We start from the raw sequence: 21,137 nt of genomic DNA, 5'->3' as shown, positions 1-21,137 counted from the left end.
CAGCCTCCAGGTAACTAGTCCAGCAGCCTCCAGGTAACTAGTCCAGCAGCCTCCAGGTAACTAGTACAGCAGCCTCCAGGTAACTAGTGCAGCAGCCTCCAGGTAACTAGTACAGCAGCCTCCAGGTAACTAGTCCTCCAGGTAACTAGTGCAGCAGCCTCCAGGTAACTAGTCCAGCAGCCTCCAGGTAACTAGTACAGCAGCCTCCAGGTAACCAGTACAACAGCCTCCAGGTAACTAGTCCAGCAGCCTCCAGGTAACTAGTCCAGCAGCCTCCAGGTAACTAGTGCAGCAGCCTCCCGGTAACTAGTCCAGCAGCCTCCAGGTAACTAGTACAGCAGCCTCCAGGTAACTAGTCCAGCAGCCTCCAGGTAACTAGTCCAGCAGCCTCCAGGTAACTAGTACAGCAGCCTCCCGGTAACTAGTGCAGCAGCCTCCAGGTAACTAGTCCAGCAGCCTCCAGGTAACTAGTCCAGCAGCCTCCAGGTAACTAGTCCAGCAGCCTCCAGGTAACTTGTGCAGCAGCCTCCAGGTAACTAGTACAACAGCCTCCAGGTAACTAGTCCAGCTGCCTCCAGGTAACTAGTCCAGCAGCCTCCAGGTAACTAGTCCAGCAGCCTCCAGGTAACTAGTACAGCAGCCTCCAGGTAACTAGTACAGCAGCCTCCAGGTAACTAGTCCAGCAGCCTCCACTGGAACTAGTACAGCAGCCTCCAGGTAACTAGTCCAGCAGCCTCCAGGTAACTAGTCCAGCAGCCTCCAGGTAACTAGTACAGCAGCCTCCAGGTAACCAGTACAGCAGCCTCCATGTAACTAGTCCAGCAGCCTCCAGGTAACTAGTACAGCAGCCTCCAGGTAACTAGTCCAGCAGCCTCCAGGTAACTAGTGCAGCAGCCTCCAGGTAACTAGTCCAGCAGCCTCCAGGTAACTAGTGCAGCAGCCTCCAGGTAACTAGTCCAGCAGCCTCCAGGTAACTAGTCCAACAGCCTCCAGGTAACTAGTCCAGCAGCCTCCAGGTAACTAGTCCAGCAGCCTCCAGGTAACTAGTCCAGCAGCCTCCAGGTAACTAGTGCAGCAGCCTCCAGGTAACTAGTACAGCAGCCTCCAGGTAACTAGTCCAGCAGCCTCCAGGTAACTAGTCCAGCAGCCTCCAGGTAACTAGTCCAGCAGCCTCCAGGTAACTAGTCCAGCAGCCTCCAGGTAACTAGTCCAGCAGCCTCCAGGTAACTAGTACAACAGCCTCCAGGTAACTAGTGCAGCAGCCTCCAGGTAACTAGTGCAGCAGCCTCCAGGTAACTAGTCCAGCAGCCTCCAGGTAACTAGTACAGCAGCCTCCAGGTAACTAGTCCAGCAGCCTCCAGGTAACTAGTACAGCAGCCTCCAGGTAACTAGTACAGCAGCCTCCAGGTAACTAGTCCAGCAGCCTCCACTGGAACTAGTACAGCAGCCTCCAGGTAACTAGTCCAGCAGCCTCCAGGTAACTAGTCCAGCAGCCTCCAGGTAACTAGTGCAGCAGCCTCCAGGTAACTAGTACAGCAGCCTCCAGGTAACTAGTCCAGCAGCCTCCAGGTAACTAGTCCAGCAGCCTCCAGGTAACTAGTCCAGCAGCCTCCAGGTAACTAGTCCAGCAGCCTCCAGGTAACTAGTCCAGCAGCCTCCAGGTAACTAGTACAACAGCCTCCAGGTAACTAGTGCAGCAGCCTCCAGGTAACTAGTGCAGCAGCCTCCAGGTAACTAGTGCAGCAGCCTCCACTGGTAACTAGTCCAGCAGCCTCCAGGTAACCAGTACAACAGCCTCCAGGTAACTAGTCCAGCAGCCTCCAGGTAACTAGTCCAGCAGCCTCCAGGTAACTAGTACAGCAGCCTCCAGGTAACCAGTACAACAGCCTCCAGGTAACTAGTCCAGCAGCCTCCAGGTAACTAGTCCAGCAGCCTCCAGGTAACTAGTGCAGCAGCCTCCCGGTAACTAGTCCAGCAGCCTCCAGGTAACTAGTACAGCAGCCTCCAGGTAACTAGTCCAGCAGCCTCCAGGTAACTAGTCCAGCAGCCTCCAGGTAACTAGTACAGCAGCCTCCCGGTAACTAGTGCAGCAGCCTCCAGGTAACTAGTCCAGCAGCCTCCAGGTAACTAGTCCAGCAGCCTCCAGGTAACTAGTCCAGCAGCCTCCAGGTAACTAGTGCAGCAGCCTCCAGGTAACTAGTACAACAGCCTCCAGGTAACTAGTCCAGCAGCCTCCAGGTAACTAGTCCAGCTGCCTCCAGGTAACTAGTCCAGCAGCCTCCAGGTAACTAGTCCAGCAGCCTCCAGGTAACTAGTACAGCAGCCTCCAGGTAACTAGTACAGCAGCCTCCAGGTAACTAGACCAGCAGCCTCCACTGGAACTAGTACAGCAGCCTCCAGGTAACTAGTCCAGCAGCCTCCAGGTAACTAGTCCAGCAGCCTCCAGGTAACTAGTACAGCAGCCTCCAGGTAACCAGTACAGCAGCCTCCATGTAACTAGTCCAGCAGCCTCCAGGTAACTAGTACAGCAGCCTCCAGGTAACTAGTCCAGCAGCCTCCAGGTAACTAGTGCAGCAGCCTCCAGGTAACTAGTCCAGCAGCCTCCAGGTAACTAGTGCAGCAGCCTCCAGGTAACTAGTCCAGCAGCCTCCAGGTAACTAGTCCAACAGCCTCCAGGTAACTAGTCCAGCAGCCTCCAGGTAACTAGTCCAGCAGCCTCCAGGTAACTAGTCCAGCAGCCTCCAGGTAACTAGTGCAGCAGCCTCCAGGTAACTAGTACAGCAGCCTCCAGGTAACTAGTCCAGCAGCCTCCAGGTAACTAGTCCAGCAGCCTCCAGGTAACTAGTCCAGCAGCCTCCAGGTAACTAGTCCAGCAGCCTCCAGGTAACTAGTACAACAGCCTCCAGGTAACTAGTGCAGCAGCCTCCAGGTAACTAGTGCAGCAGCCTCCAGGTAACTAGTCCAGCAGCCTCCAGGTAACTAGTCCAGCAGCCTCCAGGTAACTAGTACAGCAGCCTCCAGGTAACTAGTGCAGCAGCCTCCAGGTAACTAGTGCGGCAGCCTCCAGGTAACTAGTCCAGCAGCCTCCAGGTAACTAGTACAGCAGCCTCCAGGTAACTAGTCCAGCAGCCTCCAGGTAACTAGTACAACAGCCTCCAGGTAACTAGTACAGCAGCCTCCAGGTAACTAGTCCAGCAGCCTCCAGGTAACTAGTCCAGCAGCCTCCAGGTAACTAGTCCAGCAGCCTCCAGGTAACTAGTGCAGCAGCCTCCAGGTAACTAGTACAGCAGCCTCCAGGTAACTAGTCCAGCAGCCTCCAGGTAACTAGTCCAGCAGCCTCCAGGTAACTAGTGCAGCAGCCTCCAGGTAACTAGTCCAGCAGCCTCCAGGTAACTAGTGCAGCAGCCTCCAGGTAACTAGTACAGCAGCCTCCAGGTAACTAGTCCAGCAGCCTCCAGGTAACTAGTCCAGCAGCCTCCAGGTAACTAGTACAGCAGCCTCCAGGTAACTAGTGCAGCAGCCTCCAGGTAACTAGTACAGCAGCCTCCAGGTAACTAGTCCAGCAGCCTCCATGTAACTAGTCCAGCAGCCTCCAGGTAACTAGTACAGCAGCCTCCAGGTAACTAGTCCAGCAGCCTCCAGGTAACTAGTCCTCCAGGTAACTAGTCCAGCAGCCTCCAGGTAACTAGTCCTCCAGGTAACTAGTCCAGCAGCCTCCAGGTAACTAGTACAGCAGCCTCCAGGTAACTAGTCCTCCAGGTAACTAGTCCAGCAGCCTCCAGGTAACTAGTCCAGCAGCCTCCAGGTAACTAGTGCAGCAGCCTCCAGGTAACTAGTCCAGCAGCCTCCCGGTAACTAGTGCAGCAGCCTCCAGGTAACTAGTACAGCAGCCTCCAGGTAACTAGTCCAGCAGCCTCCAGGTAACTAGTACAGCAGCATCCCGGTAACTAGTACAGCAGCCTCCAGGTAACTAGTCCAGCAGCCTCCAGGTAACTAGTCCTCCAGGTAACTAGTACAGCAGCCTCCAGGTAACTAGTCCAGCAGCCTCCAGGTAACTAGTACAGCAGCCTCCAGGTAACTAGTCCAGCAGCCTCCAGGTAACTAGTCCTCCAGGTAACTAGTCCAGCAGCCTCCCGGTAACTAGTCCAGCAGCCTCCCGGTAACTAGTCCAGCAGCCTCCAGGTAACTAGTCCAGCAGCCTCCAGGTAACTAGTGCAGCAGCCTCCAGGTAACTAGTGCAGCAGCCTCCACTGGTAACTAGTCCAGCAGCCTCCCGGTAACTAGTCCAGCAGCCTCCAGGTAACTAGTGCAGCAGCCTCCAGGTAACTAGTGCAGCAGCCTCCAGGTAACTAGTCCAGCAGCCTCCCGGTAACTAGTCCAGCAGCCTCCAGGTAACTAGTCCAGCAGCCTCCAGGTAACTAGTACAACAGCCTCCAGGTAACTAGTGCAGCAGCCTCCAGGTAACTAGTCCAGCAGCCTCCAGGTAACTAGTCCAGCAGCCTCCAGGTAACTAGTACAGCAGCCTCCAGGTAACTAGTCCAGCAGCCTCCAGGTAACTAGTCCAGCAGCCTCCAGGTAACTAGTACAGCAGCCTCCAGGTAACTAGTCCAGCAGCCTCCAGGTAACTAGTACAGCAGCCTCCAGGTAACTAGTCCAGCAGCCTCCAGGTAACTAGTACAGCAGCCTCCAGGTAACTAGTCCAGCAGCCTCCAGGTAACTAGTCCAGCAGCCTCCCGGTAACTAGTCCAGCAGCCTCCAGGTAACTAGTCCAGCAGCCTCCAGGTAACTAGTCCAGCAGCCTCCAGGTAACTAGTCCAGCAGCCTCCACTGGTAACTAGTACAGCAGCCTCCAGGTAACTAGTCCAGCAGCCTCCAGGTAACTAGTCCAGCAGCCTCCAGGTAACTAGTCCAGCAGCCTCCAGGTAACCAGTACAGCAGCCTCCATGTAACTAGTCCAGCAGCCTCCAGGTAACTAGTGCAGCAGCCTCCAGGTAACTAGTCCAGCAGCCTCCAGGTAACTAGTACAGCAGCCTCCAGGTAACTAGTGCAGCAGCCTCCAGGTAACTAGTCCAGCAGCTTCCAGGTAACTAGTCCAGCAGCCTCCAGGTAACTAGTCTAGCAGCCTCCAGGTAACTAGTACAGCAGCCTCCATGTAACTAGTACAGCAGCCTCCAGGTAACTAGTCCAGCAGCCTCCAGGTAACTAGTACAGCAGCCTCCAGGTAACTAGTACAGCAGCCTCCAGGTAACTAGTCCAGCAGCCTCCCGGTAACTAGTCCAGCAGCCTCCAGGTAACTAGTCCAGCAGCCTCCAGGTAACTAGTCCAGCAGCCTCCAGGTAACTAGTCCAGCAGCCTCCAGGTAACTAGTGCAGCAGCCTCCAGGTAACTAGTACAGCAGCCTCCATGTAACTAGTCCAGCAGCCTCCAGGTAACTAGTACAGCAGCCTCCAGGTAACTAGTCCAGCAGCCTCCAGGTAACTAGTACAGCAGCCTCCAGGTAACTAGTACAGCAGCCTCCAGGTAACTAGTCCAGCAGCCTCCAGGTAACTAGTACAGCAGCCTCCAGGTAACTAGTCCAGCAGCCTCCAGGTAACTAGTCCAGCAGCCTCCAGGTAACTAGTGCAGCAGCCTCCAGGTAACTAGTGCAGCAGCCTCCAGGTAACTAGTCCAGCAGCTTCCAGGTAACTAGTGCAGCAGCCTCCAGGTAACTAGTGCAGCAGCCTCCAGGTAACTAGTGCAGCAGCCTCCAGGTAACTAGTACAGCAGCCTCCAGGTAACTAGTCCAGCAGCCTCCAGGTAACTAGTGCAGCAGCCTCCAGGTAACTAGTACAGCAGCCTCCAGGTAACTAGTCCAGCAGCCTCCAGGTAACTAGTCCTCCAGGTAACTAGTACAGCAGCCTCCAGGTAACTAGTCCTCCAGGTAACTAGTCCAGCAGCCTCCAGGTAACTAGTCCTCCAGGTAACTAGTACAGCAGCCTCCAGGTAACTAGTACAGCAGCCTCCATGTAACTAGTCCAGCAGCCTCCAGGTAACTAGTCCAGCAGCCTCCAGGTAACTAGTCCAGCAGCCTCCAGGTAACTAGTGCAGCAGCCTTCAGGTAACTAGTCCAGCAGCCTCCAGGTAACTAGTACAGCAGCCTCCAGGTAACTAGTGCAGCAGCCTCCAGGTAACTAGTACAGCAGCCTCCAGGTAACTAGTCCAGCAGCCTCCAGGTAACTAGTACAGCAGCCTCCAGGTAACTAGTCCAGCAGCCTCCAGGTAACTAGTGCAGCAGCCTCCAGGTAACTAGTACAGCAGCCTCCAGGTAACTAGTCCAGCAGCCTCCAGGTAACTAGTCCAGCAGCCTCCAGGTAACTAGTCCAGCAGCCTCCAGGTAACTAGTGCAGCAGCCTCCAGGTAACTAGTGCAGCAGCCTCCAGGTAACTAGTACAGCAGCCTCCAGGTAACTAGTCCTCCAGGTAACTAGTCCAGCAGCCTCCAGGTAACTAGTCCTCCAGGTAACTAGTACAGCAGCCTCCAGGTAACTAGTACAGCAGCCTCCATGTAACTAGTCCAGCAGCCTCCAGGTAACTAGTCCAGCAGCCTCCAGGTAACTAGTCCAGCAGCCTCCAGGTAACTAGTGCAGCAGCCTTCAGGTAACTAGTCCAGCAGCCTCCAGGTAACTAGTACAGCAGCCTCCAGGTAACTAGTGCAGCAGCCTCCAGGTAACTAGTACAGCAGCCTCCAGGTAACTAGTCCAGCAGCCTCCAGGTAACTAGTACAGCAGCCTCCAGGTAACTAGTCCAGCAGCCTCCAGGTAACTAGTGCAGCAGCCTCCAGGTAACTAGTACAGCAGCCTCCAGGTAACTAGTCCAGCAGCCTCCAGGTAACTAGTCCAGCAGCCTCCAGGTAACTAGTCCAGCAGCCTCCAGGTAACTAGTGCAGCAGCCTCCAGGTAACTAGTGCAGCAGCCTCCAGGTAACTAGTACAGCAGCCTCCAGGTAACTAGTCCAGCAGCCTCCAGGTAACTAGTACAGCAGCCTCCAGGTAACTAGTCCAGCAGCCTCCAGGTAACTAGTGCAGCAGCCTCCACTGGTAACTAGTCCAGCAGCCTCCAGGTAACTAGTCCAGCAGCCTCCAGGTAACTAGTCCAGCAGCCTCCAGGTAACTAGTGCAGCAACCTCCAGGTAACTAGTCCAGCAGCCTCCAGGTAACTAGTGCAGCAACCTCCAGGTAACTAGTCCAGCAGCCTCCAGGTAACTAGTGCAGCAGCCTCCAGGTAACTAGTACAGCAGCCTCCAGGTAACTAGTCCAGCAGCCTCCAGGTAACTAGTCCAGCAGCCTCCAGGTAACTAGTCCAGCAGCCTCCAGGTAACTAGTCCAGCAGCCTCCAGGTAACTAGTCCAGCAGCATCCAGGTAACTAGTGCAGCAGCCTCCAGGTAACTAGTACAGCAGCCTCCAGGTAACTAGTCCAGCAGCCTCCAGGTAACTAGTCCAGCAGCCTCCAGGTAACTAGTCCAGCAGCCTCCAGGTAACTAGTCCAGCAGCCTCCAGGTAACTAGTACAACAGCCTCCAGGTAACTAGTGCAGCAGCCTCCAGGTAACTAGTGCAGCAGCCTCCAGGTAACTAGTCCAGCAGCCTCCAGGTAACTAGTACAACAGCCTCCAGGTAACTAGTCCAGCAGCCTCCAGGTAACTAGTACAACAGCCTCCAGGTAACTAGTACAGCAGCCTCCAGGTAACTAGTCCAGCAGCCTCCAGGTAACTAGTCCAGCAGCCTCCAGGTAACTAGTCCAGCAGCCTCCAGGTAACTAGTGCAGCAGCCTCCAGGTAACTAGTCCAGCAGCCTCCAGGTAACTAGTACAGCAGCCTCCAGGTAACTAGTGCAGCAGCCTCCAGGTAACTAGTCCAGCAGCCTCCCGGTAACTAGTGCAGCAGCCTCCAGGTAACTAGTCCAGCAGCCTCCAGGTAACTAGTCCAGCAGCCTCCAGGTAACTAGTACAGCAGCCTCCAGGTAACTAGTCCAGCAGCCTCCAGGTAACTAGTCCAGCAGCCTCCAGGTAACTAGTCCAGCAGCCTCCAGGTAACTAGTCCAGCAGCCTCCAGGTAACTAGTCCAGCAGCCTCCAGGTAACTAGTCCAGCAGCCTCCAGGTAACTAGTACAGCAGCCTCCAGGTAACTAGTCCAGCAGCCTCCAGGTAACTAGTGCAGCAGCCTCCAGGTAACTAGTCCAGCAGCCTCCAGGTAACTAGTACAGCAGCCTCCAGGTAACTAGTCCAGCAGCCTCCAGGTAACTAGTACAGCAGCCTCCAGGTAACTAGTCCAGCAGCCTCCAGGTAACTAGTCCAGCAGCCTCCAGGTAACTAGTCCTCCAGGTAACTAGTCCAGCAGCCTCCAGGTAACTAGTACAGCAGCCTCCAGGTAACTAGTCCTCCAGGTAACTAGTCCAGCAGCCTCCAGGTAACTAGTCCAGCAGCCTCCAGGTAACTAGTGCAGCAGCCTCCAGGTAACTAGTACAGCAGCCTCCAGGTAACTAGTGCAGCAGCCTCCAGGTAACTAGTACAGCAGCCTCCAGGTAACTAGTCCAGCAGCCTCCAGGTAACTAGTCCAGCAGCCTCCAGGTAACTAGTACAGCAGCCTCCAGGTAACTAGTACAGCAGCCTCCAGGTAACTAGTCCAGCAGCCTCCAGGTAACTAGTACAGCAGCCTCCAGGTAACTAGTCCAGCAGCCTCCAGGTAACTAGTGCAGCAGCCTCCAGGTAACTAGTACAGCAGCCTCCAGGTAACTAGTACAGCAGCCTCCAGGTAACTAGTACAGCAGCCTCCAGGTAACTAGTGCAGCAGCCTCCAGGTAACTAGTCCAGCAGCCTCCCGGTAACTAGTCCAGCAGCCTCCAGGTAACTAGTCCAGCAGCCTCCAGGTAACTAGTCCAGCAGCCTCCAAGTCACTAGTCCTCTAGGTAACTAGTCCAGCAGCCTCCCGGTAACTAGTCCAACAGCCTCCAGGTAACTAGTCCAGCAGCCTCCAGGTAACTAGTACAGCAGCCTCCAGGTAACTAGTACAGCAGCCTCCAGGTAACTAGTGCAGCAGCCTCCAGGTAACTAGTGCAGCAGCCTCCACTGGTAACTAGTCCAGCAGCCTCCAGGTAACTAGTACAGCAGCCTCCAGGTAACTAGTCCAGCAGCCTCCAGGTAACTAGTCCAGCAGCCTCCAGGTAACTAGTACAGCAGCCTCCAGGTAACTAGTCCAGCAGCCTCCAGGTAACTAGTACAGCAGCCTCCAGGTAACTAGTCCAGCAGCCTCCAGGTAACTAGTGCAGCAGCCTCCAGGTAACTAGTACAGCAGCCTCCAGGTAACTAGTACAGCAGCCTCCAGGTAACTAGTACAGCAGCCTCCAGGTAACTAGTGCAGCAGCCTCCAGGTAACTAGTCCAGCAGCCTCCCGGTAACTAGTCCAGCAGCCTCCAGGTAACTAGTCCAGCAGCCTCCAGGTAACTAGTCCAGCAGCCTCCAAGTCACTAGTCCTCTAGGTAACTAGTCCAGCAGCCTCCCGGTAACTAGTCCAACAGCCTCCAGGTAACTAGTCCAGCAGCCTCCAGGTAACTAGTACAGCAGCCTCCAGGTAACTAGTACAGCAGCCTCCAGGTAACTAGTGCAGCAGCCTCCAGGTAACTAGTGCAGCAGCCTCCACTGGTAACTAGTCCAGCAGCCTCCCGGTAACTAGTCCAGCAGCCTCCAGGTAACTAGTCCAGCAGCCTCCAGGTAACTAGTGCAGCAGCCTCCAGGTAACTAGTGCAGCAGCCTCCAGGTAACTAGTCCAGCAGCCTCCAGGTAACTAGTCCAGCAGCCTCCAGGTAACTAGTCCAGCAGCCTCCAGGTAACTAGTACAGCAGCCTCCAGGTAACTAGTCCAGCAGCCTCCAGGTAACTAGTCCTCCAGGTAACTAGTCCAGCAGCCTCCAGGTAACTAGTCCAGCAGCCTCCAGGTAACTAGTCCTCCAGGTAACTAGTACAGCAGCCTCCAGGTAACTAGTCCAGCAGCCTCCAGGTAACTAGTCCAGCAGCCTCCAGGTAACTAGTCCAGCAGCCTCCAGGTAACTAGTCCTCCAGGTAACTAGTACAGCAGCCTCCAGGTAACTAGTCCAGCAGCCTCCAGGTAACTAGTGCAGCAGCCTCCAGGTAACTAGTCCAGCAGCCTCCCGGTAACTAGTCCAGCAGCCTCCAGGTAACTAGTACAGCAGCCTCCAGGTAACTAGTGCTGCAGCAGCTGCTGTACTAGTCACTCCACAGAGACAGCCCTCATTGCGGTCACAGAGGCACTTCACTTAGCAAAAGCGAAAGGCCTCTCCTCTGTCCTGATTCTCCTAGATCTATCTGCAGCCTTCGACACAGTCAACCACCAGATCCTCCTCGCGGCCCTCGCAGGAATGGGAGTGGCTGGCTCTGCGCTGACATGGTTGTCATCATACCTCAATGACCGCTCCTACCAAGTGTCATGGAGAGGGACCCTGTCGGCCACCCGCCCCCTGCGGACGGGTGTCCCCCAGGGCTCGGTTTTAGGACCCCTTCTCTTCTCCCTCTACACTAAATCACTGGGTAACATTATCACGTCTCATGGCTTCTCCTACCACTGTTATGCCGACGATACTCAACTCTTCCTCTCCTTCCCTCCCTCAGATATCCACGTCTCTGAGCGGATCTCGGCCTGTCTGTCCGACATCTCCGCCTGGATGACGACCAACCACCTCAAACTGAACCTAAGCAAAACAGAATTGCTCCACCTGCCGGCCAAATCCTCCCCCCTGACCGACCTTTCCATCACAGTCGAGAATGCAGCTGTGACCGCGTCCCCGACCGCCAAGAACCTTGGTGTTGTCCTCGACGACCAGTTGAACTTCTCTGCTCACATCGCAGCGACAACCAGAACCTGCCGATTCCTCCTGAGCAACGTCAGAAGGATACGCCCCTTCCTGACAAAAGAAGCCACCCAACTCCTCGTCCAATCAACAGTCATCTCCCGCCTCGACTACTGCAACGCACTGCTCGCTGGCCTCCCGGCCACTGCCACTAAGCCTCTTCAACTCATTCAGAACGCAGCGGCCCGCCTGATCTCAAACCTACCGAAGTCGGCCCATGTCACCCCACTTCTTAGGGACCTGCACTGGCTCCCCATTGCTGCACGAATCCGCTTCAAGGCCCTTGACCTAGCATACCGTGCGGCAAAGGGAACTGCTCCCGCCTACCTCCGGTCAATGGTCTCTAACTACACACCCTCAAGACCCCTACGCTCTGCATCTTCTGGCCGCCTCAGACCTACTCCTATCCAAGCTCCGGGAGGGTCATCAAAGAGAAGTCGCCTATTCTCAGTCCTTGCCCCACAATGGTGGAATGAACTACCCACCCCAGTTAGGACAGCCGAAACACGTCCAATCTTTCGCCGTCGACTAAAGACTCACTTCTTCAACCATTATCTGAATTAAAAAAAAAAAAAAAAAAAAAAAAAAATCTAACCCTAACTAACCATACTGTCATGCACTTGTCCTAATAAACTAACCTACACTGTAGCACTCAACACTTTGATGAACATTGTTACTCAGCTGATAGAGTTGTGCTCTTCCTGATGGCTTGTCGTACAGAACTTGTAAGTCGCTTTGGATAAAAGCGTCAGCTAAATGACTAAATGTAAAATGTAAATGTAATGTAGTGCAGCAGCCTCCAGGTAACTAGAGCAGCAGCCTCCAGGTAACTAGTACAGCAGCCTCCAGGTAACTAGTCCAGCAGCCTCCAGGTAACTAGTACAGCAGCCTCCAGGTAACTAGTACAGCAGCCTCCAGGTAACTAGTCCAGCAGCCTCCAGGTAACTAGTCCAGCAGCCTCCAGGTAACTAGTCCAGCAGCCTCCAGGTAACTAGTACAGCAGCCTCCAGGTAACTAGTGCAGCAGCCTCCAGGTAACTAGTACAGCAGCCTCCAGGTAACTAGTCCAGCATCCTCCAGGTAACTAGTCCAGCAGCCTCCAGGTAACTAGTCCAGCAGCCTCCAGGTAACTAGTCCAGCAGCCTCCAGGTAACTAGTGCAGCAGCCTCCAGGTAACTAGTCCAGCAGCCTCCAGGTAACTAGTACAGCAGCCTCCAGGTAACTAGTACAGCAGCCTCCAGGTAACTAGTCCTCCAGGTAACTAGTCCAGCAGCCTCCAGGTAACTAGTCCAGCAGCCTCCCGGTAACTAGTCCAGCAGCCTCCAGGTAACTAGTCCAGCAGCCTCCAGGTAACTAGTCCAGCAGCCTCCAGGTAACTAGTCCTCCAGGTAACTAGTCCAGCAGTCTCCAGGTAACTAGTCCAGCAGCCTCCCGGTAACTAGTCCAGCAGCCTCCAGGTAACTAGTCCAGCAGCCTCCCGGTAACTAGTACAGCAGCCTCCAGGTAACTAGTACAGCAGCCTCCCGGTAACTAGTCCAGCAGCCTCCAGGTAACTAGTACAGCAGCCTCCAGGTAACTAGTACAGCAGCCTCCAGGTAACTAGTACAGCAGCCTCCAGGTAACTAGTACAGCAGCCTCCAGGTAACTAGTACAGCAGGGGATAATACGCTTGGGGACATAATACTGGGACATTAGTTAGTTAGATAGATAGTTGGTTAGATAGTATTCTTGTTGCCCAGGATATTCTGTGAAATGAATTGCCCTTTTTTCTTTGTGGTCTTTACTAATGTTTTTTTTTTATCTACTTTTTCTCCCATTATTTTTTCTATTTTCTCCCATCCCAATTTCGTATAGTCCAATTCTACCCTCCCCTGTCTCGAACGCTGTTAGGCCATGCCTCCCACAAGCCGGCTGTAATGTGGACGAAGCCATACATTGCACGTGTCCCCTCCGGTACTCGAGGTAGCAGCCGTCGCATCTTTTCACCTGCACAGCGAGATCTTTCAGCGTCGGGGGTCTGCGTTTGGAGGGCACGCCGCCCCCGTCGCTTCCTGATTCTACTGCGCAGGCGCACCAACCGACCTGTAGGAGTCGCTGTCCACAACGTCCGATCCCCACCCATCAGCTTCCCACCCCCTAATACTGCCAAATGTATTAGTATGAATGACCAGTCAAGCTGATAGCAATGTGGAGAGCTGGGCTCGAACCCAGCGTCTCCTGCATTGGTGGTGAGCGCCTTGCCCACTGCACCACCTAGCCGCCCCTGGTCTTTATTAATGTTGTCCTCAACATTCAATTTAGAATATCCATCAATTTGGATTAAGATTAAAAGATTAAACTGGACTTGAAGAAGTCTTTATTCATTAAACACATTGACAATGTCGTCATACAGCGACACACATATACGATGGGCAACACACACATGCAAATTTGCTTCACTGATAAGATTTTGTCTCCACGCTTGACCCATCCCATCGTCTTTCCGTCCCCAAGGGCAGCCGGGAGCAGACACGGGCTGCGGTGTGGGGCCACGTCCGGGGACCAATCCCTCGCTGCAGCTAACTCGACTGTCGAGTCCTCTGTGCTTCCCCTGGATCATATTCACTCCTGATCTCCTCAACGCTCACCATGATATCCCTCTCCTCGCCCCGTCTCCTCCTGTCATGCTGTGGATCTTCTCCTGCCTAGCAGTTTTCCATCTCTGCGCGTCTAGCCCATGGCTAACTGCTAACACCAGGCTCACACACCCCTCCACTGACATGCTACAATATCTCGCCCCGCAACTACAGAAATTGAACAACTGCACCATTCCAACGTGCATCTCCGTTATCAAACAACTAGGACTTCTACATCGACCCTGCTATACTCATAGAAGCTCCCGGAGAAAGTTTGTTCGCTCCCAGCCCGGTTCACAACATCACATGCATTTGGTCTGTGGGCACTTTCCCGCAACGTCACCTGAACACTGTCACTACTGGATCTAGTAGCCCTGGTAACATCACGATCTGCATGCTATCACCAACACGATGCACTCAAGGGAGGTGCGTAATCTCCGCCCCCTACAGCTACACACTTCCAGCACTCCTGCCCCTGTTCAGATGACCAGTTTTGCTCTCCTCAACATCTGCTCCCTCAATAACAAGTCTCATTACATTAATGACATTATTTTCTATTTTCTATTTTACGTGCCTTGTTGAGACGTGGCAGATACAAAACCAGGCCACCCCACCAGGCTACACTTACCTACAACAACCCCGTGTTGGAAGGCGGGGTGGTAGGCTTGCTGTTCTCCATTGTACCTGTTTCAAGGTAAAGGCTGTCCCCACCCCTCCTGCTACATCATTTGAATACCTTGCCTTCAAACTGCTCGGCCCCCAGCCCGTGCTTGTCATCCTGATCTACCGTCCCCCTCCTCCCTCCCCGTGTTTATTTCAGAATCATCTGATCTACTCACCTCCGTCAGCTCATCCACCTCCTCAATTCTCCTCCTTGATGACTTCTACATTCATGTTGACAACATCACCGCCTCCGACGACCTTCTGTCCCTCCTTGATTGCCACAATCTCACCCAGCATGTAGATTTCCCCACCCACACCAGAGGCCACATACTGGACTTTGTGTGTTCCACCCAGACCATCACCCCCTCCAATCTCAGTGGTGTGGACCTCAACGCCGCTCATCATCTTGCAATAAAATTCGTAGTTCCTGTCCCCTCCACCCATGGCCGCCCACAGCACTCCATGACGTACAGGAACACAAAACATATCACCACCACTGACCTCACCAACGCCCTGAGCTCCCACCTTGCTCATGACTCCCAGCTGCCCTCAACCTCTGAGTTGGTGAACACCTACAACACAGCTCTAGCTGCCACCCTGGACTCCCTTGCATCCCTTAAAACCTGCACTGTTACATTTACACACTCCGCCCCCTGGTACAACCCAGAGCTCCGCTCCATGAAAGCCAAGGGCCGCCAGTTGGAGAGGCGCTGCAGGAAAACAGGCCTCACTGTTCATGCCCAGGCCTACTCTGACCACATCATCTCCTACAGACTCCACAGACTCACACGAACCAAATCCTCCTTCTACTCTGATGTCATCTCCAAAGGCCAAGGGGATTCCAAAGCCCTCTTCTCCACCATCACCAAACTCCTCCAGCCCCCTGACAACCCCCTCCAGACCACCTCCTCCGATCTCTGCAACAGATTCACGGAATTCTTCCAAACCAAGATCGATGCCATCTACCAGCAGCTCCAGTCTATTCCTGTGTCCCCCACACCTCCAGGTGTCGAACATGACCTCCTGCCCCACAAAATAATAAGTCGTTATCACGAGAAAATGGCAATAAAATAACAAATAAAGATGTGGCCGTTCTCTGCTTCCGTACGTTTCCCTTTGTAGATATTAATGAATTAATTTTCTTTTTTTGGGTGATGCATTTTCCTGCCTCGAACGTGTGAAAATGTGCTGCCTTAGGAGTCGTTGGTTTCTCTTTTTTCTTTTGTATCGGTCCTCTGGGGAACTACTAGAATTAAACTTTTAATAAGAGAAAGTTAATTTGATGCTGTTTCCTCCGGCAGACTTTGATGCTCTCCTCGGAGGCGAGGTGGGAGGGGTGGAGTTCGGGAAGCTTCCGTTTGGAGCGTGCGAGGATCCAATCAGGTGAGGGATGGGGCGGCGATGCGCCCCTAATTTGCTCTCATTAACAGCCAATGGACCTGTCTCAAACCCTGCCCCTTTTCTTGATCCTCCAATCACAACTGTCGCTTACCTCGGACAAACTTGGTTTGTCCGAGGTAAGCGACAGTTGTGATTGGAGGATCAAGAAAAGGGGCAGGGTTTGAGACAGGTCAATTGTATTCTTACAGGTTTTCAGTGTTACTTTTCGATGTGAGAATTTTATCACAAATTAAGAGAGAGAGGGAGAGAGAGAGATGGAAAGAGGGAGCGAGAGATGGAGAGATGGAGATGGAGCAGGGCTGTACAGTGCGAGATATATATTGCACGTGCTACAGCAACATCGGTCTGTGCGATGAATGGATTTACTTCAGTAGCACCCGTGCGATAGGCATTCGGTTCATATCGATACTCTTTTTTTTGAAAATCCTGTGGCAAGTCTCATCTCCGCAGAAGTGCAGCTCCAGCCATAATATCTATGGCTCCGGCAGCTAGCAGCGTTCGGTTCATAAGGCATTCTCCCTTCTTTGTGTGTGTGTGCGTTTGGAAAGATCAGATGAAGTCAGACGACTGAGACGAGTATATTATATTGATAGTAAATGTACTGAGGGTGGACAGATAATGTTGATATTTAAACATAAAAAATACAATACATAATAAATGTATTCATGATCATCATGCAACATAAAACAATTGCAGGAACAGTTTGGGAGAGAAAGGGGTTTTAGGTTGCGTGTTGTGAGTTCCAAAAATATATACTTAAAGTTTAAAGCTCAATATATCAAAACGTGGCACTTTACAGTGAACAGGAAGGAGGTCTATTTGTATTAAAAACAATATTGTTTTTCATTTAAATGTCTGGAAGAGCTCAAACATTTAAATGTCAAATGATATTTCCGTTGCCTTTTTTGAGTTGATCTAAATGTTACTGATTGTGTTAAATGGGCTTATGATATTCGTCTCATATCGATTGCAGGCACCTGCATCGTATCGTGGCAGATATCTGCAAATATCGTATCGTTGTCCAAAGAATCAATATCGTATCGTATCGTGATGAAACTGGTGATTCCCACCCCTAGTAGAGTCCATACACCCAACACCAAATCCCATAATTCCTTACACGTAACGTGTCTGGCTGTGTGGCGTCAACTTGTCAGCATGAAAATGACAGCCAAACATGGCACTGCAACTAAATAACACAAATACAATAGGCACATTTGTGACTGTTACAAATATAACACGTTTTATACTTGTGCTACCAGACTTTGGCCTGTGCTACAAAACTATCAACCTCTGTAGCACCAGTGCTATGTGCATAAAAAGTTAACGTACAGCCCTGTGGAGAGAGAGAGAGAGAGAGATAGAGAGAGAGAGAGAGAGAGAGAGAGAGGTTAGGAACTGGAGACTACTGTAAATGACTAATTGTAAATGATCTCTCTGTTCTGACTTCTGCAGCGAGCTCCACCTGGCCACCACATGGCCTCACCTGACAGAAGGCATTGTGGTGGATAATGACGTCTACTCGTGAGTGTTAACCACGCCCACAACCCTTGTTAACCACGCCCACAACCCTTGTTAACCACACCCACAACCCTTGTTAACCACACCCACAACCCTTGAGCTACACCAACTTGTCGTCGGCCTGACATACATCTTTCTATAAAAACAACACATAATTCGATGATCGGGGGATTTCTTCAATACATTTTTTTTAATTAGAGCTATGGGTCACAGACAGTTAAAAAAATTTAAAGTGGGATTTGGTGGATTTAAAGGATTTTTTCTTTTTCTTTATTAAAATGTAAAATGAACCAGCCTCGCCACGCGTCGGAGAACACAAACATAGCTGGACGCTGGGGAGCGCGGAACAGGTCCTCCATGCCTCTGCAGCCCTGTGATAGCTTAGGTCGTTACCCACATTAATTTCCTCTGTGCCAGACAGCGTAGGTGTGCGAGGGGGTGGAGGAGGTGGAGGAGGAGAGATGGGTTTTAACAAGTGCCTTCAACGCCGCCACCACCACCACCATCGCCATTCAACTGCATTAAAAGGCATAAATTGATTCATGCTGCATGAAATTTCCCATGGCTCATTGGGCCATGGCGTAATTTTACAATGTTTGTGTTTTGCTCAAGCAGCCCCCCCCCCCCCCCCCTCCCCTCCCTTCTAAAAGAAACAATGGACAGGTGATTTACAGTTAAAAATAAGGTCAGTGCAACCCTGCCCCTAGTGGAAGCACAGCTCTCTGCATGTGGACCACAGGGAAGAGAGACACGCATGTAATACAAGAGATTAATCCCCAGTGGAGGACGCCAGGATAAATAAACAAAGCAATACATTTATTAAAGGTTTATTTCAATTGTCTTTGCACTGCTTTAGAATAGAATAGAAAGTACTTTATTGATCCCGAGGGAAATTAAGCACTACAGATCGATCACAATAAACAGTTAGGTAGTCAAAAATCTAAAATAAGAATAAAAATACAGTCAAGGATATACATTCTAAAATATGTATATACATTCTAAGATACACAGCCAAAAATATACAGTAAAATGTACAGTAAAAATGTAAAATGTAGACGTAAAGTTTCCAGGAAGATATGCAAGAGTTTGTAGTGTTACTCTGTGCTCAGTGAGGCATTATATACTCTGATGGCTGTTGGAATGAAGGACTTCCTGTGATGGTCAGTGTTGCATCTTGGGAGTCTGAGTCTTAACACTGAACACTTTCTCAGCATTCCAATGGGGTGCCGGCTGGAATGAATGAATGGAATGATGTCGAGGCTTTTCTCCACCGTTAGTGACCTGCTGTTTCAACACATTCTGGGCCACATTATCAAGCGCTTCTTCAAATGAGCGTTTCTTGTGCAATAGGCACGGGACCCATAAAATGGGCCGCAGGGGTCCTTTGTATGTACGGGAGGTTCCCCCGAATGACGACTCGCTTGTGCGTTTCAGTAAAGCCTTGGTCCCAGGGTGCTGCTAATCCAGTCAGCCCCAGGCAGAAAGGTGGAGATACCCCCCTGCCTTATTAAAGAGGTTCCTGCGGGGTCTTAAAAAGTATTAATAAGTCTTACATTTATCATAATTTAATCATCATTTAATCAGTCTAAAATTATCAGAATTGTTAGGCCTATCATTTTGATAGGTCTTAACACTTTCAGTGCCACGGACGACATATTTTGTTTTATCAGCCCCCCTGTTGAGTGCCCACGACGACAAATATCGTTGTATTGTTTTATTAGCGATCTGAATTCATATTTCATCAACCGAGTCTCCCGTTGGTACACCAGCCCCTACAGGAGCTCAGATTGGGAAAAAGCGCCCCCTATCGTCTATCCCTGTGTAACTGCAGGTCAGTTGTTTAGACTGACCTGGGATCTGTAGATCTCTGGGGGGGGAGCCAACTCGCTCCTTGTGCTGGCGAGGAGTCTGCTCAAGAGCGATCTGCTCGCGGGACGGGAATCAGCCTGGAATATATATTTGGAGCAGCCAATAATCAATCAATGATCAATGATCGATATTTGGAATGGCGATCAGGAATTGGAATAATCTTTTTGGAGAACATCTGATCTGAGGTAAGGAATCTATTTGACCAGTCTTGGGATAATCAGAGTTGTATTCGCTGAGATATCAACGTGTCCCCTATGTGTGATGTGGCTGTTTGGCTGTGATTGCTGATGAGGAAATAAGAGAATCGATTTTCTATAGCGTACATACGTACACATATACTATCGATAATCTAGCGTTTATTTGAAAACGATTCATAAATAGGCCGAAAAATGTCAACATTTTTGTGTATTCTAGAATATTCCAGTAAATGTCTTTTATCATGGAATCTTTATATTTTCCTTGAAAACAAGGGCTTTTCAAAATGCTATAAAACTAAAATGAACCGATAAAAAAACAATGCGCTTCGACAATGTTGACTGCAAACGAGTCATTGATAAGCGACGGGCAGATTAGACACATAGCCATAATTTAAAACATAGATTAGGTGTTTTTAACGCTAACATTGAAGTGGGTGGCGGCATTCAAGGAGGTTCCGGGGCACCGAGCTCGGGCACGGAAAGTGTTAAAGGAATACGCCAACTTTTTGGGAAATTCGCTTATTTGCCATCTACCCTGGAGCTAGACAAGCAGATACATACCCTTTTCTTCTCTGTGCATGCATTAGGCTTAGGGAACAGCCCCAAAAAGCAACAGGGCTTTTGAGGTGATGAAATCACTGCGCCCAGGCAGCAGTGGTTCGGCAAAAAAATTGTTCAGAGTATATATCTGCTTAGAAAACGAAAATGTAATTTTTAATTTGTATTTATTTCTCCATATGGTAAATACACAGGTCACAACATGTTTACAGGAACGTTTTGGAGTTGTATTTGGAGTGTATTTCGTGACTGTTGGGAACTAGGCTACACTGGCACACCTATTTCCAGTGAATGACGCTAAGCTAGGCTAACGGTGCGGCTGTTCCCTAAGCCTAATGCATGCACAGAGAAGAAAAGGGTATGTATCTGCTTGTCTAGCTCCAGGGTAGATGGCAAATAAGCGAATTTCCCAAAAAGTTGGCGTGTTCCTTTAAGAATATATTGGATTAAGACGTTAGGCCTACATCTATGTTGCGATAACTTCTCTGCAGTGTTAATTTTGGCAGCTATTTTCATTTTAGTTTTAGTCTTAGTCATGTGTCAAGTGCTCCTTTTTCGTTTTCATCATATTTAGTCATCTGCATTTATTTTTCGTTTAGTCAGTTTTAGTCAACTAAATGTCTGAGCATTTTAGTCTTAGTCAGTGTTAATCTCGATTTTGTCTTTTTTGTTTTTGTCTAGATTTAGTCGCAGAAAACTGATGATTTTTGTCTAGTTTTCGCTAATGAAAAAAAGGCATTTTATATTTTTATATTGTAAATAATGCAATTCTATTTATTAAGTATAGTCTAGCCAAAACCAGTGTTAATTTTGGCAGCTATTTTCATTTTAGTTTTAGTCTTAGTCATGTGTCAAGTGCTCCTTTTTCATTTTCATCATATTTAGTCATCTTAATTTATTTTTCGTTTAGTCAGTTTTAGTCAACTAAATGTCTGAGCATTTTAGTCTTAGTCAGTTTTTGTCTCAATTTTGTCTTTGTTTTAGTCTAGATTTAGTCGACGAAAACGGATGACATTTTTGTCTATTTTTAGTCAGAAATAGTCAACATGGAACATTTTCTGATTTAAATTGCGTATTTATTTTTTAACCTAGGGGAATCTGAGTCGGTGGCACAAGTGATACACAGGAAGTATATATGTTGGTGTAGACATGGTCCAATGTATTGTTGCTCCTACAGTATTATGTTGGTGTAGACATGGTCCAATGTATTGTTGCTCCTACAGTATATGTTGGTGTAGACATGGTCCAATGTATTGTTGCTCCTACAGTATTTGTAGACATGGTCCAATGTATGCATCAAAGAGAGCATTACGGATGTGGTGACGTTGTTTCTGACCAGAGAGACGGCGCTGAACTCTGTCTGTCTTCTGTTTGCTGTGTCTTTCCTTTCTCTCTGCCATGTCTGTCCTCTCTCTGCCATGTC

At 50.5% G+C, this 21,137-nt stretch overlaps 1 protein-coding gene across 1 annotated transcript in view; it reads left to right on the top strand.

Annotated features, from left to right (window-relative positions):
- The window catches only part of rab3gap1 (RAB3 GTPase activating protein subunit 1), a 248,328-nt gene that overhangs the window by 35,091 nt on the left and 192,100 nt on the right, over positions 1–21,137 (top strand). The window contains 2 exon segments of the mRNA XM_084313830.1: positions 15,473–15,554; positions 17,025–17,093. Coding sequence (XP_084169956.1) covers positions 15,473–15,554; positions 17,025–17,093 — 151 coding nt within the window.

This window comes from Notolepis coatsorum, assembly GCF_963971535.1.
Source record: "Notolepis coatsorum genome assembly, chromosome: 5".
NCBI classification, from domain to species: Eukaryota; Metazoa; Chordata; class Actinopteri; order Aulopiformes; family Paralepididae; genus Notolepis; species Notolepis coatsorum.
This window is presented reverse-complemented; position numbering and strand designations above follow the sequence as displayed.